At 42.7% G+C, this 19,386-nt stretch overlaps 1 protein-coding gene across 1 annotated transcript; it reads right to left on the reverse strand.

The window, feature by feature from the left end:
• Window positions 1-15,923: 15,923 nt before the first annotated feature.
• Window positions 15,924-17,597, reverse strand: LOC142397853 (tripartite motif-containing protein 16-like). Its single transcript, XM_075481601.1, has one exon. The coding sequence runs from the start codon at window positions 17,595-17,597 to the stop codon at window positions 15,924-15,926; it is 1,674 nt and encodes a 557-aa protein (XP_075337716.1).
• Window positions 17,598-19,386: the final 1,789 nt, after the last annotated feature.

Below are 19,386 nucleotides of genomic sequence, written 5' to 3' on the forward strand. Positions count from 1 at the left end.
ACATATTTGAAACGCAACTATAAAAAACAGACCGACTGCAAGTGTCTCACTATTTGATTTGTATGCTATTTCTCTTAATGATGGTCAGTAGTAGCTAAACAAGCACCATTTCGATAGTTTAGATTTGTGCACGAGCTGTGGGAGTACAAGAAAAGTGAGCGTCTATCAGCGATTATCATAGACATATGCACATGTGTCTACTAAGGAGGTTAGAGCCTAATTAGATAAAGATTCAAACATTGAGACAAATCTTTTGGGGGGTACTCCACGTGGAAAATATCCAGTGAAAATGCCTTGTTGATGTGAGAGGTCAGAGGAGAATGGGCAGACTGGTTCCAGGTGACAGGAAGGCAACAGGAACTCCAATAAGCGCTCGTTCCAACCAAGGAAGGCAGAAGAAGCTGCGCTGCAGCAGCAGGAGACCACACCGGGTGCTGCTCCTGTCAGCTGACAGCAGGACACTGAGGCTCACTGGAACCGGGCAGTAGAAGATTGGAAAAACACTGCCTGGCCTGACGAGTCTCCATTTCAGTCGCAGTCGATTTAGTGGCGGAACGGAAAAATGATATTTCCGCTATAGTTCCGCTGACGGATTAAATTTTTTTTTTTTTTTTTTGGGTCGATGCAGCTACCGGGTTAGTTTGTTCCATTGTGAGACCCCTGTGGAGGCTCTCAATTAAACAAAATAACTGAAATTGAAACCCTTTTTTTTACCCTTTTTACATAAAAATGAGCGTAAGCGCGTAGCGCTAATTGTTGAGGATGTGCGCAAAGGATGCTCCAAACAAAGAGGCAGCCAGGATAAACACGTGTATCCATGATCAAAAGCAGGTATATTTCTGGCCTAAGAATGAAATAATAGAATCCTTGGACAACAAGCAACACTTTGCAGCCCTTTTTCTAGGTTTACATGAAGCTTGTGACACAGTGAATGTTAAAAGTTAATTAGACCTATTAGTGGAGGACTGTCTGAGGGCTCAATGCTGGGACCACTGGGGGGTCTCAAACTCAAAACAAATGAACTGAAATTTACCATTTTTACGAAAAATGAGCTTTTCACACATGATTGACGTGCGCACGTTCTATAAATATGTCAAATTGAACGTGTTCATTTCTGATCTGTTGGGATTTTCACCCACAGCCATCTCTGGAGTTGACAGAGAATGGTCCTAAAAACAGAAAATATCCAGTGAAAACGCCTTGTTGATGTGAGCGGTCAGAGGAGAATGGGCAGACTGGTTCCAGGTGACAGGAAGGCAACAGGAACTCCAATAAGCACCTGCATTCACAGCTGCTCTCCTCTCCCAACATCCAGGCTCTCGTGCCCTGTGCGCACACACATCCAGCCCGAGAGGCTCCAGGCCCTCCAGCCGGCCCTGTGTACCCACACTTAAGCACCCCTCCCCGGCTTACACTCCAGTCCGCACCCGCCGGAGCTCCGCGCCCCTGGTACTATGAAACACTTTGAAAATGTTTAAAATCACCAGGCTGCCTGGTCCAGGCACACTCACCTGAACTCAAGCACCAGGGATGCTCAGGGTTTCCTGAACATAACAATGAGTTCCCTGTACTCCAATGGCCTCCACAGTCGCAACTCAGTGCATTTAGGCATGTAGAGGTGACAAGACAACCTGCTGAAGTTCAACCCGAGCATCAGAATGGAGAAGAACGGGGATTAAAGGGACTTTGAACGTGGCATGGCATTGTTGGTGCCAGACGGGCTGGTCTGCCGGTGCACAGTGCAAGTGTGTGGTGGATATGTCTACCTGCCACAGTGCCACAGGATGGAAGAGTGTGCTAATGTGTGCCCCCCATTATGGGTCAGACTGGTGTGTTTCTCCAGATATCCTTTGAGGAGATATTTCAGTGTAATACCAAGGACTGAAATTAGTGACTCAGTAAATCAGTCATTCTGATAGATTTTAACAATATGTGGTATTCATTTAAGGTTTTGCTGATGATACAAAGTCTAAAAATCACACACACACACACACACACACACACACACACACACACACACACACACACACACACACACACACACACACACACACACACAAATAAGAGATAAGACTTAATTCTCCCTCAGCAAGAAGACACAGCTTTGACAATTGAGTCTGTGATGCCCTCTGGTGCTACACAGAAGCCATTACGGGACACAACTTACAATTTTGATTGTTAACATTATTACCATCTTTTCATATTATTAGACAGTGATTCTGGATATTCACTGACCGACCAGCATTGCTTCGCTCTGCAGAAGATGAAACGTCGGCTTTGTTTGATTGACGCAATGTGTGAGCTGTGAATGTGAGACATGTGTCAGTGGGCCTCTGAACTTGTGAGGTTTATGTGGGGTATAGTTCATACTGCAGACTCTACATACACACATTGTACATCTCAGTTGAATATCAAGTGTTTTGTCATTTAAGCCTTTATGCCCACTACTTTACTTTACTAGATTAAGTGATGCACTTTGTCAAAGCTTTCAAATCAATCTGTTTGAACTAAATCTGAAGCAAAAATGAAGTGTCAGAAATCCCTACCCTGATAGTTCAACAAAATGGCTGTGATGCAGGCTGAAAGCTACATTTGGATAAGTGATGCAAAATAAAACCCAATGTTAAGTATGACTTTTAGGCGTTTAAGTGTACAACTCATGTAAAAGACTTCTATATATTCATCAGTTATTTAAAACATTGGTTATTTTTTTATTAATGTTTAACTTACAGTTGTAAAAATAAGTTTAACTCATTTTAGATAGCAAGTAAGCAATAAACTTAATCTTTTTTTTTGGATGGGTCAGTAAAAGGACCAAGTATAAGACTAGTGAACACTTGGCAGAGGCCAAGTACCTGTATCCCTGCCAAATGCAGGACCTGATCCAACCACTGACAAGAAAGTACTGTAGTTTAGTTTCTTTCTCTTTATCAGCAGATTGTGCGGTACTCTGCCGCCACCTACTGTTGACGCGCTTAGTACTGCAGTCTGTGGCACAAACTACATCTTAGTTGGGCTTCCTGGTGAAATGAACAAACAAAATTGACATATCTACGTTCTTTTGTGTGTCCCTATTATACTGTAAAATAATCTCTTAGGCTTTGATTATTTGAAAGCTGCAGTTCCTGTCAGGAGGTGTCACCATGAAGTCAAACCTGGAACCACCATCTGCTTGCAGTATCTTTCTTTGCTGATATTTTACCTGCGTAGAAGTAAAGGTACTGCTGTAAAATTCCAGTTCATTCAAATTCAGCACATCACATTTATGGACACCTCCGACGAGCTGTGGAACTAAATTGAAAACATACAGAAACAGTACATATATGTATATACTTTGAAGAATATCAATTCCAAATATAATAGATGAAGAAGGAATGTCACCCACTTACAGAATTGTGAGCATATCAATCAATTCCACCTTTGCTAATAAAGACATGAGTTTAACTTCTTTTATGCGCCCAAGATACACACAACACTAACTGAAAGAATAAAGTTACATCCTCTCTGCTTTTTGTTTATAACCATCCAAAAAAGACCTAGTAGCGGTCAATTTCTAGTTCATGCTGGCGGCCACAGACTGCAGTGACAACAAAGTGAACAGTAGTTACATTCTAAACAGAAACGTGGACAAAGAAACACTTTTCCAGTTTGCTTCGGCATCTTAGTTACAGAAGCATGACCAAGATGCATGAGTTGCCGTCCTCTCATTCACTTCCACAGGCTGCTTGGTTACCACTGTCTGCTTATCTAATTTTGGTGACTGAAAAGTGGATGAAAAAGATTTTATGATTGAAACATGGTTTACATGAAGAAGAAATAATGAGTAAACTGCTTAGGGGTAAATGTAGTCTCAATTTCGATGAGGACAGATATTTATGCCTGGATGAGGTACGATACTAGATGTATCGTTGAAATCATGTCAAGGGCTCATTAATCCAAAAAAAGTTGCAGTCATGGGAATGTGTTGGTGATGGACAAGAGGCTGAGTACTGTGAACTGGTCGTCCCATACATGGCATGGAAACAATTAGTTTCTCTTGAATGTCCGAGCCAGTGGCTCAAAGAAACTGAACTAACTAATAAAGAAGACTGACTTTGTGCTGGGTACTGCCCTGGAGCTGGTTGTGCACAGGAGAATGTTGCAAAAGCTGCTCAACATAAAGAACAACGCTACACGCTCTCTTCATAGTAATTAAAGAGTCACGTGTGTTCTGTCAGAGGCTTCTTCAGCTTTGCTGCAACATGGAACGATAGGGGCGGTGTTTCCTGCCAACAGCAATAATTCCATGCAATGAAACAACAACATTAGAATTTCACTCTTGTGTTGATAAAATATAATTTCATTCTATTCTATTTCATTCTATTGCATTCCATTTCAATACAAAACTGGGTAGCCAGGAGGAAACTGCACAAAGGACTGATAGAAAGCTGGAAGTTTGAATACAACTGGGGATGATCAGGTACGTGGATGCAAGCATGCTGATTTCAGAACATGTAAAAAGTGAGGGAAGCGGCACCTGGGGACAGGGGAAGGAGACAAGGACAATGAAGACCTCTTTTAGGTGGAAAATAGCAAGACAGAAGAAAAGAAAAAGAATAAAAGTTCATGACCAAATAGGTGAGATGATAAGCCACCTGTATCCTAACATGGTACGGTCAGAATGATCACAGATTGAATGGCTTTTGTACAAGAAAAGCCACTTTCAGTCACCTTCAGACAGAAATACTAATACGACACGGCTATCCAAATAAAACCATCCTGCTGATCGTTGTTTTATGAAGAGAAAAACAAAGTTTACGAGGACATACTTGGCTTTGTCTTTATAACAATAGAAGACTTTATAACAGTGAAGACCATAAAGATGCTCAAAGCTAAATTCAAAAAGTAACATTAATGGCCCTGTCACACTGTTGCGTATGGCACTAGCGTATGAAAATTATCACTCATACGCTGGTATACGCTGACATACGCCAGGGGAACGTTAGGCATAGGTTGTATATGTTTCAAGCACGCTGGCATACGCTGGCATACGTTGGCATACGTTGGCATACGTTGGCATACGTTGGCATACGTTAAGGCAGAAATAAATTTTTGAACATGCTCAAAACTTTTGTGCGTATGGTTAATACGCTAAGCATACGCTAAGCATACGCTAAGCATACGCTAGGCATACGCTGAATACGCTAGAGGTACGATATAGGTACGTTACTGATAGGTCGAGAACGCTGGACATAAATTGCCATATGTTGGCATGAAGGTGTACCGTACAGCTAGCGTATTTATAGCCTCCGCCCGTCTGCCGCCTCCATCTCCGCAAGACGGGCGGAGATGGAGGCGGCAGGCAACCGACGATTCACGGGAGCGGTCAGGAGGAGGAGTTGGGGACCTTGATCGCTCAGAAGCATGTAACTCATCAGCCGCAGGTGCATCAGGCATTTCAGCAGGTTTGGGTGTGAATGATTCTTGTGTTTTTTTGCCTTTTCCTCGGCCCAGGGCCCGGGCAAACGACGATTGCTTCTTGGGAGGCATGATCGAGATGAATGTCTCGAGAGATGTTGATAGCGCGTCGTCTACTGCAATAATGGAGCAATGTGGAAAGGCTGCTGAGTTAATGGCGTTGCCCCTGGCAACCAATAGCGTCTTCTGCCAACATGGCCGACCGGCCGACCGGAGTCACGTGACTCCTCATTCTCAATAGGCGCGTTGAAACGTACGCTGGGCATGCGCAGTTCATATGCTACTCATACGCTAGTCATTCTTTATTTTCAAGGACTTTTCGTGCGTATGATTAATTTTCATACGCAACTCTCGTACGCAACAGTGTGACAGGGCCTTAAGGAAAACAGACTCATTTTCTCAGTTCTCTGATTTGAGTGATAATTGTTGTAATGACAAATAAAACGTGAGAGGTCTTACTTAAGAGTGGACTTAAGAGTCTTCTGAACAATAATTGAAGCGTGATGATGAATTGGCATTGCAATGAAGTTAGCCGGATCTTTACGACTACAAATACTAGTCATGATTGTATTTTAGTTCAATATTTTTAGTATTTCACTGAGCTGACAAAAGAGCTACTGTAAAGCAGATATCAGAAATGCACTGCTGATAAAGAGTTGTGTTGCATGAATTGTGACAATGACAAACCCAAGCGACAACCACACAGTAGTGCAGACTCAGTACTACTGAGTTTTCCCATCAAAAGAACTTCACCCAAATGCTTAGCCAACTTTACACCACATATGCCATACAATACGTGCCTTAACACAGTACTTAACAGAACAAACATATATGTGGGAAGTCTTTAAAAGCAGCTTCAGAGCGGCTTTCTGAGAGGTTATTCAATTTCAGCTTTCAGTACTATGGACAGCGCAAACAAACAGCGCTGTCCGTGGTTCTGCTGAAACCCTACTCCCTTGATCCCAATATCTAATAAATTACATGCAACATGCGCAAACATCTTTACAATAACCGAGGATAACCGATAAGAGAATAACAGTACAGATAGACACAAAGTTGGAATGGGGCATTTTGTTAGTAACAAATGAGCTTCTTGATCCTGTCAGGCAGCGTTTATGGAAGGTCTCGGATCCGTTTTTTTTTTTCCCTTTTGTATTTTTCCCTCTAATTCCTCATCATAAATTCCCAAATTTCAGCAACAATAGCTCAAGCTTTTGGCTGCTTGATTTTCTAAGACCAGAGATGATATTGAAAAGTTGCGTGCTCTGTGCCTTATAATCCACCTTCGAATTCGACTTTTTTTTCAATCGAGATCAGAACACGTGCGTAAGAGGGTGACGTCATTGGTAGGAACGCCCTTCTCAGAGGTGTCACTTTGATTTCTGTGTGTCCTGTTTCAGTTTGTTCTCGAACTTTTTTGGAGAAGATTTAAAGGGATACAAGATAATTTAGCGGCAGTATAGCGATCTCTACTGGTCAACCTGAAATTCTACACTGTCGTAAAAAATGCCCACCTCCCTCCCCCCCAAAGCACAATGAATGTATGAGACCTCTGACCTATTCGTGCAACCTGGCAGATAAACGATGTCTTCTATACATTGTCCGTTTTCCCTATGATAATTTGGTTGTTTTGCTTGTTTGTATTATACACATCCACTAACTAAACATCGGGGCGAATGCTGCCGTTGTGTTATTTAGTCAGTGCAGTTAGGTCATCTGATTCACAAGTGTAGACTGCCCACGTAAGATACTATAATCAGAGATTTTCTAAAGAGAGAACTCAAGATAATATGCTATAATACTGTTGCTGGAGGAAGTGGCCGGGGACGGAGACGTCTGGGTTTCTCTGCTCAGGCTGCTGCCCCCGCGACCCGATCCCCGGACAAGCGGAAGATGACGGATGGATGGACTGTTGCTGATCTTGAATGGGATTCTTCCCTCAACATGGTGTATTTGTGGAGTGATTCCTTTGTATTAGCAGACACTTACAAAAGTTACATCTCAGACAGATGCGCGCAGGCACTACCAACATACACGCCGCAATAAACGCAGACTAGCTCTAGACTATTCCGATTACAATCATAATCCGAACAAATGAATCCATTTTCATGTGTAGATAACAATTCTTGTTCGGATCAAAACGCTATTCTTTTTCTAATCAGGTCAGTCCGTGTATTTCTGAAGCTAGGCTACGTCTCGAACTCAGGAGGAATTAGAGCACCATCATCAGAAGGGCCAGGCTAACCTGTCTCTTTACGATCTAAAACGCTAACGATCACTATGGTAGATGAACAAGATCACGCTTGGAAAAATTTCACAAAGATGGGAAGTGCCAACATCGAACGTTTCATATTCAGTCTGTGAAAGGCAGAATATGAAACGCTTGGTGTTGGCTCTTCAACGCAAGCAAACACATAGCCTACAACTAGCATACAGTACCTAGCTAAGTGCCGTAAACACAAACGACTCTTCTCGCGCATCGCGAGACTTCAGAAGCGGGTCGCTCCTGCAGAAGTTACATATGGGATTCTCAGCATACAGACCCCTGTTGGGAGCGAGACAGGCTTCATTCGCTTACTATTGACTTGTTTAACCTTTGGTAAACTCCTGAAGGCTATAATTTTAGGTGAAAATGCTACCTAGTGCCCCTTTAAATTTGATTATACTGAAGCCATTTTTTTTGGAGACATACAACATTGAACAGAAATGGCGACCGGAATGTTCAATTTATCATTTAATGCCCTGTTTAAAAAAAATACGTTGAAAAAAAAAAAAAAAAAAAAAAAAACATGTTTATGCCCACTGAAAGCGGTGGTTATGTCAGACGAATTCTTGGGTGAGGGTGTTTATGGGAAAGTGGCCAAGTGTAGAAATCTGCACACACAAGAAGTTGTGGCAGTCAAAATAGTGAGAAGAGACAGACGCGACATGGGAAGAAGAGAACATAACATCTTAAAGTCAGATAGCTTGATCTTGAAAAGAACTTGGTTACCTTTCAAATACATGGGTCACGTTTGCTTAGTTTTTGAAAAGCTTGACAACTTTATTGGACCTACTCTACGGAAGGGATTTCATGCCACTGAATGTGTCTGAGATCAGCGTTATTGCTCAGGGGGCAGAGAGAGGGGGAACGACACGCAGAACAGGGCCGTCCAATGCGGGACTCGAACCGGGGCCAGCTGCAGCAAGGACTATAATAATACATTTTAAAAAAAAAAAAAAAAAAAGCGCCTTTCAACGCTCAAGGGCACTTTACAAGACATTAAGGAGTATCCAGCCAAGTATTTCAAGCACAATGTTTTTTGGTAAGCCTTCAGGTTGGCTACCGTGCACTCAGCAATCTGTGCCCAGAGTTACGTGGTGGCACAAAGTTGTACCAATTTGAAGCATGCATTGCATAGTAGGGGTTGTGTCTGGCTGCCATGTACAGGTGTAGAGAAATGGTTGTAAATGGATCAGCTGTAGCTGATTGCTATAGTCAATTGAGCAAAGTGTGCAACTATAACACTCCATAGCAATTCCTCTCAAGATGCAGAGCTTTGAGAAGCCATGTTTGAAACCAAAAGCAGAACGTCCGAGTCAAATATGACATGTGATGCCTGCCATTTGCCTTGAACCCAGATGGTGTTCACAGGACATCGTTTCTCTTAATCATTCTGAAGCGAGATCATTTGACAAGACTTTATTCATAGACTAAAAAGAATCTTATGCCGTTGGATTCAGCTTTCCAATCTGAAACAGAACCAGATTAGTTAGAGCATTGCGATTAAGACATCATTTGCAGGTACCACTTTCAACATACCCTCTGCACATCATGTTCAGCTCTAGCGGGCACTTGGGATGAACTTTTTCTGCTGCCCAGAACCATGGCTGTCAGTAATATGCTCCTTCAAGTAGTGGACATCCTGAAAGTAGTCTTTGCCCTTCTCATGCTGCTGGCTGAAGGTGCTGTAGGTTCCAGAGGGGTACAAGCCGTACAAAAGCCTGTAGTCAAAGTCAGGAGATCCACCTACACCAAAGCGTGGCACCAGTACGGTTGCGGATCCCGGTCCAGACCCTTGGCGGTCACCCGGGTAGCCGAATTCCTCCGTCTGCTGCTGGTAATTCCCGAGTTCGGCTTCCTTCGTGACACTGGAGGTCTCCCCTGACTGGAGGACAGGGCCAGGTGGTGACAGAGGGGCTGCAGGGAGAATGTCAGTGAGGCTGAGGGCTTGGGCTGACGCATCCTCAAAGACTGAGGGAGCAATGGCCCACTGGGTTTCTGTGTGGAGACATTTCATCATTAGTCCTTTTCACAGCAGAAGTTCTGATAGCACAGAGTCTTAACATCCCAGTTTCCTAGGATGTAAAGTTAAAAGCTCCACTCCAAACATATTTTGGGCCATCTACACTCCAAGCAGAAGATTTACCTTGTGGTCCAGGTTGGGCAGCTCCAGGTTGCAGAGCGCCAGATCCTACGTCAACAGGCACATAAGTGACAGTAGAGTATCCTGTTGCAGGCAGGCCAGAGCTCAAGCTGCTCAATGCTGGACCCGTCTGAACAGCCTGTGGGACTTAAAATAATGCCACAGAGCAGCCCAGACCAATCAAAGCTTAACGTGCTAACAACAGACAGCTGCTTGTGAGGGACTATCAGGACAGGTGGACGCTGGAGGCTCATCTGGTTGGTCTGGTATCAGCCTCATTGTCTCCTCTCGCCTCCACCCTCCTGTCTGTGCTAAAGGCACTTAGTCACTGCCAAATATTTTACTCCTAAAAATCACTTTATTTTGAGGCTTTTTCTTCAAATTAAAACCCAACTTTCATAATCACTCGGGACTCTTTGTAAAATGCAAATAAAACCAGAAAGATATGATCTTAGAACTATTAAAAAGTTATATCTAATTAGAAATAGTGCCAGTTCTGTGCCATCTGTTGGTTTCCTTAGCTAGGAAATAGTTTTTGAATTGCTCTGTATGAATGAATTGGATTCATTCTGAATTGAATTAATTGGATTATAATTACAATGAATTGAACTCCAATTGGCCTGAATTGGACTTTATTACTGAAGTGCCCTGAGATGACATTTGTTGTAATTGTAATAGTTTATTTTGGCAACATTTTAAACAAACTGACATTATTCTGTCTTGGAAAACACTGCTGGTGGAAAACATGATACTGGCTGCTGAAAAACTGGCAGAAGTGGACCTTCCAACGTGACAGTGACAGGAAGTAATCAGCTGAAGTCGTCCAGAGATTAACAGAGAACACAAATCAGCATTCTGGAATCCGGACTTCAGTTCCATCCAGAATCTGTGGTTGGAACCACAGACCAGAAGAGACAGAACAGAAGCCTTCACAAAGCTGTGATGTCATTACTGTGGTGACATCACAATCGATGTCTCTCTGATCTTGTTTGACATCATCATCTTCAGTTTGGATGCAAAACTGACCGCTACAGGAAATCTTTCCTCCCCACAGCCATCAGCATCTATAATAACTCCTTGATTTAATTGAGCTACATCAACATTTAATTTCCCTCTGGGATAAATAAAGTATTTTTGAATTGAATTTGAATCACAAAGTTTATACAGGCCAGACATCTCCTCAAATCATCTCCTCCACTTCAGTGGTGTGACATGGCAGACGACGATTTGCCCGAGGGTTTCTACACGTGTCCCATTACTTTTGGCAGTAAGGAAAGTTATGAGGAGCCCACCAACCTGTTGGAAAAAGAACAATCCCAGGTCTCTGCTGCAGCTGGGACTCCTCACTCAGAGGATGTCCAGCTCCTGCAGGATCATCTCCAGGCCTCCGTAGTTCCTCGCGTCAAGTGGAAGTTTCCAGTTTCACAAACCGAGGGGATTCCATCTAGCGCCTCTGCTGCCGACCGAGATTATGGATCAGAGAAATGACAGAACTCTTACCCACAGAAGAATGACTAGATCAGCTATTTATAGCATGGGATGGATATTCTCAGGACAAAGCTGCTGAAGAAACATTTCTTTCTGACAGGAGAAAAAGACAGAAGAGTGGCAGCAGAGAGCGGCTGCTCCATGACTGAGGAAAAACTAAAGAAGGTGGAAAACTGTTTGACGCGTGAGCGTCATCTCCGTCAAAAGTGTGAGCAGGAGCTCAAGCAGTGCAACCGAGTCACTGCAGGATTGTGTGAAACTCTGAAAGCAGCAGCAGCAGAAACTGAATATCAGTCAGTTCTGAAAGAGGCAGAGAGCTGGAAAGAGCAACTGAAAGAAAAGACTGCCGCCGATATTAATCTGGCCTCCAGACTAACAGCACAGGAGGAGGCAACAAAGACACAAGAAAAGAAGGTGGCAGATCTCATGAAGGCTTTATTTCTATCCGTCATCATCGATCCAGAAGAGAACAAAGTGCTGTCAGTGTTCAGCTCTCAGACAGTTCACCTTCAGTTCCACTGACACACTGATGCTGGGAATTCATTTTTATCAGTGCTGCAGTCTGTCCTTCACTCACATGGTGGGGACATGAGATTTCCTCTGACTCACAAACACAACTACATTGCTGTCACTGTGCTGCTTATTGGGCTGTGAATGTTGTCAGAACAGCTTTTCAGCAACAAGCTGCAGATGTGGCTGTTGTGCTGCTTCTGATTCACAGTCAGTGTGGACAATATGGAAAGTAGAGCTCAGGAGGAGCAGCTGAAGCTTCTGCTTCTTCCATCATTACTTAGAGAGATGACACTGGAATGACACTGAGATGCTTTGGTATTCAGAGCTTTTATTGATTCTTTAAGGGTGGCAGCTTCATGACACTTTCTCCAGTCTGACCCTCACTTGGAACACAATCAGAGATACTGGGACATGTGGGAAAGGATCACAGTGTTCATGCTGTACATATCTGAGAACATCCACAGGAAGACACTTTATCATTTACATGTTGATTCTGTCTTTCAAAGTCAGATTTTTACTAGAATCCATGTTATACACTGTATGCTGACACGTAGAAATAATCCCATTCTGCTTGTAAGCAGCTCTTAATAGAAACCAGCATGACTACACTGTTATTACTGTATTATGTTGATGCATGAAAACAGCTGAATGATTGTGCTGTAAACACTGAGAGCAAGCTGCAGATGTGGCTGTTGTGTTACTTTTGCTTCACAGTCAGTGGAGACAACATACAAAACAGCTTCAAAGACACTTCCAGGTGAGGCGTGAAGAAAGCAGCTGTGAGCACCGTAACATACAATCAGGGGCGGACTGGGGCAAAAAAGTGGCCCGGGAATTTACTACCTGACTGGCCCACTCAGGGGCCGGGGCAGCAGAGCATGGTGGCGAATACTGGAGGCGGATGATGGAAGGTGGATGATGGAAGGTGGAACAAATATGTTGATTGTGGGAGACAAAAAAATATGCATGTAAACATTATTGAAGAGATAATGACACATAATTCCATCTGAGGCCTTGATTAGAATTAATATATAATAGTTTTCATAGTTACTTAGAATAGTCTGCAATAGTTGCTTAATAGTGTGAAGACAGCTGCAGGACTGACAAAAAGCTGACCAATCCAAACTCCTCTGGCCGAGGACATGAAACCTGTTGGCAGGTAATTATTATTTTTTGCTTTGGGGGGATTTGTTATATTCATGAAATATGTACAGGCAAATGAGACATGAGTCCCACCGTGAGATGCGCGTTCAAGTTTGTGGGGGCGTGGCTTTCCATGGAGCACTGATCCATCCCGCTTAGCGGAGGTGCTACTTTCAAATCTTGCTAGCTCTCCTGGATTACCCACCATGCCTTTAAATGTATTGAACATTCTCCTACATCGTGTTGTTTGATATCTATGTTTCACGCCTGGGCCTAGTCCACACACGATAATGACGTTTTTACAGCCAATCTATCCGAAATGCGTTGTGCTAAAAGTTAGCAAGCTAGCAAAATAATTAAGATTAAGATTAAGATTAAGATCCGATTTATTGGTCATGCATACATGCATACACACGAAATTTGTCCTCCGCTTTTAACCCGTCCAGGTTGGCACCTGTTGACACACACATGCACATGCACAGGGTCACACACTCAGAGACAGATGCCAACCTGGAGCGGTGGGCAGCCATTCAGCGCCCGTCATCACATTACAGCTGACTAGCATCCTCCTCCCTGTCACGTCATTTTCTGACACTTGGCCACATCTGCTTGTAGTGCGTGCCTTTTCTTTTCTCTCAATTTTTGCGCTCCTCCTTTACGTTTCTTCTCCATTTTTGCACTGCTGATTGATTGATGAATTGACAGATGAAGAGGAGGAGGGCCTATACCCTGGGCCCTCCAATGTTGATTAGCCAGACACTAGAGGAACTGTTAACATTGGTTATCACATCAAAGGCCAGCCCAACTACATTAAAACTCTACCGGCCCACTGACCCACCGGCCCACCCGGAAAAGTCCCAGTACTCTAAATACATTATTACTGACATGGACAATGATGCATTCAGGTTCAGTTACTGTTGTCCCATTTTTAATCACATATATAAAAAGGATCACTGCTTCTGTTTTCATTTACATCTCATGCAGCATTCATACAACCCATGTTTGCCAGGGACGGGAATGTTACCATCCATCCCCCATGTTTTCAGACATTAACTCAAGCCCAAACTTGGACAAACTCCTTCACCACAGCAATGACGCTACATCCTCAGGAGGAACATTAAAAACAACTATTTCTAATAATCTAACAATTTCTATCTAAACTAAAAATAATTTTAGGGATTTTAATCTCATTCTCAATCGTGACAGGAGTGTCATCAGATGAATGAGATCAGCTCAGTCATGAAAACACAGTTTAAACTATATACAGTCTGTGGTTTACACAAGCCTCAGTGAAAATAAATACAATTATCATGGGTGCCAATGCCAAAGGCATCAAGGCACACATATTACAATGTGCATACTTATTGTTCTCCCGTTTCCGTCACGAATTTCGGCAAGGAACTACTCCCTCAAAGTTGATCCGACCGGGATAAAAAGCATATCCCCACATGTCCACCGATAGGGACTGGAGTGCTATGACTTTTCTCTCTCATTACTCAAACAGATTCCCGAAAATTGGGAAATACTGTGAATTTTGCCCCATTGGAAATGCATTAGAATTCATATATAATGGGACAAAGGTAGCCCTATTTGGAGGCCTCACAACTCAGCCGTAGTTAATCATAGTGACATCATTCAAAGTTTAAACAGGACAGGAAAGACCCGGCTTTAACTGAACTAAATGGTTTGTTGATATATTTTATAACTTTGACATAATGGCAGTTTAAGTTTCAGGAAAAATCAGGACTTCTCTCACTCTGCTGTCCTAGGGCCTCACACTCTATCTTGACAAGCTCGAAATTAATACCAAAATAACTTAAATAAACTTATCTCACATCCAAAATGTCTGCTGCACCTAGACAAATTATACTTCAAAATGTAGGTATTTTTGTCCTCTTTCACCCAATGTACCTGTCATTGTGCTTGGCCTCACGGTTTTCTCTCAAATGACCTCCGAGCGGAGAGAACGACCACTCGGGCTGCCATTGACGGCCATTATAGCCAGGTAACCTCATCTCCTTATCAAATCAATGTGAAGGCTGTTTTTAAAACTGGCAATAAAAAAATACCATACATAGGAGCAGAATAAAACTTACACCAGTGGCTTCTGCCGTCCCTTCTGGCACTCTCCTCTTACCCACTCTGATCACACAGCTGATATTCCTTCTGAGGGCACAGCCAAGATGGCTGACCTGTTATAACAGGTTTATGCCAGCCACTGTGTCATGTCTGCTCCCAATACAACATGACTATAGCATGACAGCGTCTGTCTCTCAGCGGCAGAAGCTCCATTGGCACCCATCAAAATTTCTTCAGAAATTTTCTTGTTCATAATGTCCCTGCTGTTTTTTCTAATGAGTCATATACAAATAGTTCCTCACTTTTAAAGAACAAATGTCAGAACAATAAAATGGTATTTCTTATAAAAACTTTAATTTGCTCTCACAATAAACATGATAACTGATCTCCTGATCCTAGAAATTAATTTCTGAACACCTCATAACAAACTTTATCATTTCTTGGTTGATTTAGAAAACAACAAAAACATTTGATCTCTGAAACAAATCAAATTGTAAGTCCAGAATTATTTTTACATTTGCAAAGTGATGAATTGAAAAGAATCTGTAATAAAGGAAGGTCTGTTGATTTCTATGTTCTGCTCCATGATGTGGAAGAGAAACAACAACAAAAAAATACATCAACACAAGGATCCAACTGATATTTATAGCTCAGAGAAGTTAATATTTTAGAGAATCTATCTCTATTTAGAGAATAGAGAAATATTTCTGTGAATCAAACTTATCATTAGCAGTGATATCCTCCATGGCTGCACAGACACAGGAAAAAGCAGCAAATAAACAACAGAACAGCAGTGCAGATACATCACAGCAATGAACTCCCAGCAACAAAATACCTTTAATTCACTTCACAAAACTCAGCTGTGTCTCCAGTATCATAAACATAAACTCCAGCATAGAGCGGCTGAGTGAATGTGGTCTGGACTCTGTGGAGGAGAGTCATGGTTTCAGAGACGCTGTAGAAGGACAGAACACCTGCTCTGTGATCCAGGTACACTCCTACTCTGGAGGACTGAGGACCTGAGATGGAGGTTTTCATGTTGTTGAACCAAAATTCACAACTGTTTTGATAACAATCTAATGCCCAAGATTTGTCATTAAATCCAAATCCACCTTCATCCCCTGCTCTGCTGATGTTCTTGTATGCGACTGCTACGTCAGCTCCTCCCCCTCTCATCTCCACCTCCCAGTAACAACGTCCAGTCAGACTCTCTCTGCTCAGGACCTGAAACCGATCTCTGAATCTGTCTGGATGACTAGAGTAAGACTGAGGTTGTGTCATTAATGTCACTTTTCTGTTCCCCTCTGACAGTAACAGATATGTGTTTGCTGTGTTTGGATCCAGTGTGATTTCACATGAATATTTTAAGAAGTCAGCTCTGCTCTTTGGTTCTGGTTCTGGTTCTGACAGTAAAACATCCACAACAGTGACTGTCAGTGAGGTGTTTGTCCATTCCTCTCTCAGGATGTCCTGTAGTTTATCTCTGAGCTCTGACACAGCTGCTGTCACATCCTCAAAGTGCCTCAGAGGACGGATATGGATGCTGGGTGAGTGTGTAGACTCACTGAGTGCTGACACTGAGGGGTAGTTGTGCAGAAACTGGCTGTGATCCTCTGTGTGTGAGAGCTGCTTCAGCTCTGCATCTTTCCTCTTCAGCTCAGTGATCTCCTGCTCCAGCTTCTTCTGAAGCTCTTTGACTCGACTCACTTCTGCTTCCTGCTGGGATCTGATCTGCTGCTTCACATCAGAGCTTCTTTTCTGGATGAGACGGATCAGCTCAGTGAAGATCTTCTCACTGTGCTCCACTGTTTTATCAGCAGACTGATTGATGGCCTCCACCTCCTGCTGAAGCAGCTTCACATCTTTCTCTCTGTCCTGGATTCTCTGCTGGATCTGTTGTCGACTCCCCTCCAGCTCTCTCTGCCTCTCAGTCCTTTCTGCTGCAGCTGACACTGTGTCGTGGCCTTTATGTTCATCCACAGAGCAGAGATAACAGATAGACTTCTGATCAGTACGGCAGAACATCTTCATCACCTCATCATGAACAGAGCAGATGTTCTCCTGGAGCTTCTTGGAGGGCTCCACCAGCTTGTGTTTCTTGAATGGAGCCACATCATAATGAGGCTGAAGGTGTTCCTTACAGTAAGAGGCCAGACAGAATAAACAGGACTTGATGGCTTTCAGCTTTCTTCCAGAGCAGAAATCACAGGCCACATCTTCAGCTCCAGCATAGCAGAGATCAGCAGGAGCAGCTTGGAGTCCAGTCTTCTTCAGCTGCTCCACTAAATCAGCTAACATGGTGCTTTTCTCCAGAATAGGTCTTGGTGTGAAAGTATTCATGCATTGAGGGCAGCTGTGAATTCCCTTCTTATTCTTTCCATTCCAGTAGTCTTTAATACAGTTCATGCAGTAGCTGTGTCCACAGGGAATAGTCACCGGCTCCTTCAGCACATCCAGACAGATCGAACAAGAGAAGCTTTCCAGGTCCAGTTTAACCATTTTCTTTGCCATTTCCTCCATTTGGCAGAGCAGTGTGTGACTCTCAGAGCAGAAACACCGTCTGTGCTGTCTTACAAAACAAATTCCACCTCCTTTTATTGCAGCTGATCTTCACTAAAGACCTCCTCTACTGTCACACAATGGTTTCACACATCCTCCCACCTTCAGATCAGTTTGGGGAGGGAACAAGGAAGTTTCCTTCACTGAAAGGGACAGTGCTGGTTTCACCTCAATCCTGCAGTAAAGTCTGGATTGTTCAAGGGCTTGTTAAATTATTCTTATTTGTTTTCCGTTGAAGGGAAAGATTCATTCATTAACCTTCCACTGAAAGTTGAACGTGAAGAAAATCTGTTTTCTCTTTGTCTATCAGACCAACATTGTTAGATACGTTTAGCAGGCAGCTGTACAGGAAATGTAAATGTAAATGTTTCTGAATATTTTCATGCTTTTCATTTATATTTATATAATCAGCTCCGCTCTGCAGAGGTTGAAATTTATAAATCATGATCTTGTGCTGAGAGGCTCACCTAAATCTTCTGACTGATGCATTCAAGTGCATGAAATGAAACATGAACTGTCGTATGTAGATGTAGATATTACTGATTAAAGGTTCCTTAAGACTGCATCAGACATGTTTGATCATCATCTATCTTTCGAGCTCTGTATACTGACTGGCGTCTTCAGGTCGAGCCTGATAGAAACCCTCTTTGTCTCTTTGTCACTGTGTATAAAAGAAGCTGCATCTTAAGATGGAGTTCCTTTGGTGTTCTGTCCACTCTTGTTCACACTGAAAACACAAACAACATAAACAGCAGAATAATGTGACGGTACTCTGACAACATCAGGGTCCATCTGATGCCAAAAAAAACCTGAACTCTAAACCACCGCAGGGATTTCAGTATATTTATAATGGAGGAGTGGGAGATGATATCAGAACTTCTATCTTTGATCAGTATCTGAAGCAGAAGATGTTTCACAGCTCAGATGGTTGAGGTTTGAAATGGAACTTGTGTGGGGACAGACAAAGGTGTAGAAGACAAAAAGTGGTGATAGAAGATAAACAGCTGTACTCTGAGGAACATCTCTGCTAACGACTGTTTCTTTCAACTGAGGCTTCAGACAGATTACAGACTGACCTAAAGACTCCTGCATGATAATCACATCCATGCAGCCAAAGACCTGAATCAGTTGCACTGATCTGAAAGACAAAAGGACGCTGATGTCCCCATCCATCCCCCATGTTTTCAGACATTAACTCAACCCCAAAGTTGGACAAACTCCTTCAGCACAACAATGACTCCTCACGATGAACATTAAAAACAACCATTTCTAACAATCTAACAATTTCTTTCTAAACTATAAATAATTTTAGGGACTTTAATCTCATTCTCAACAGTGACAGTTAAGGAGTGTCATCAGAAGAATGAGATCAGCTCAGTAATGAAAACCCAGTTTAAACTATATAGAATCAGTGGTTTACACAAGCCTCAGTGAAAATAAAGACAATTATTATGGGTGCCAATGCCAAAGTCATCAAGGCACACATATTTCTATTGTGCAAACTTATTATTCTCCTGTTTCCGTCAGGAATTTGGCAAAGAACTAGTCCCGCGCGGTCGGTCCGACCGGGATAAATAGCATATCCCAACGTGTCCACCGATAGGGATTAGTGTGCTATGACTTTTTTCTCTCATTACTCAAACAGATTCCTCGAAAATTGGGAAATACTGTGAATTTTGGCCCATTGGAAATGCATTAAAATTCATATATAATGCAACAAAAGTAGCCTTATTTGGAGGGC

This window comes from Odontesthes bonariensis, chromosome 2 (genome assembly GCF_027942865.1).
Source record: "Odontesthes bonariensis isolate fOdoBon6 chromosome 2, fOdoBon6.hap1, whole genome shotgun sequence".
Classification (NCBI taxonomy): Eukaryota; Metazoa; Chordata; class Actinopteri; order Atheriniformes; family Atherinopsidae; genus Odontesthes; species Odontesthes bonariensis.

What these genes read in the sequence shown, in the direction of transcription:
- LOC142397853 (XM_075481601.1), bottom strand. Translation starts at nt 17,597, where the DNA reads ATGGCAAAGAAAATGGTTAAACTGGACCTGGAAAGCTTCTCTTGTTCG.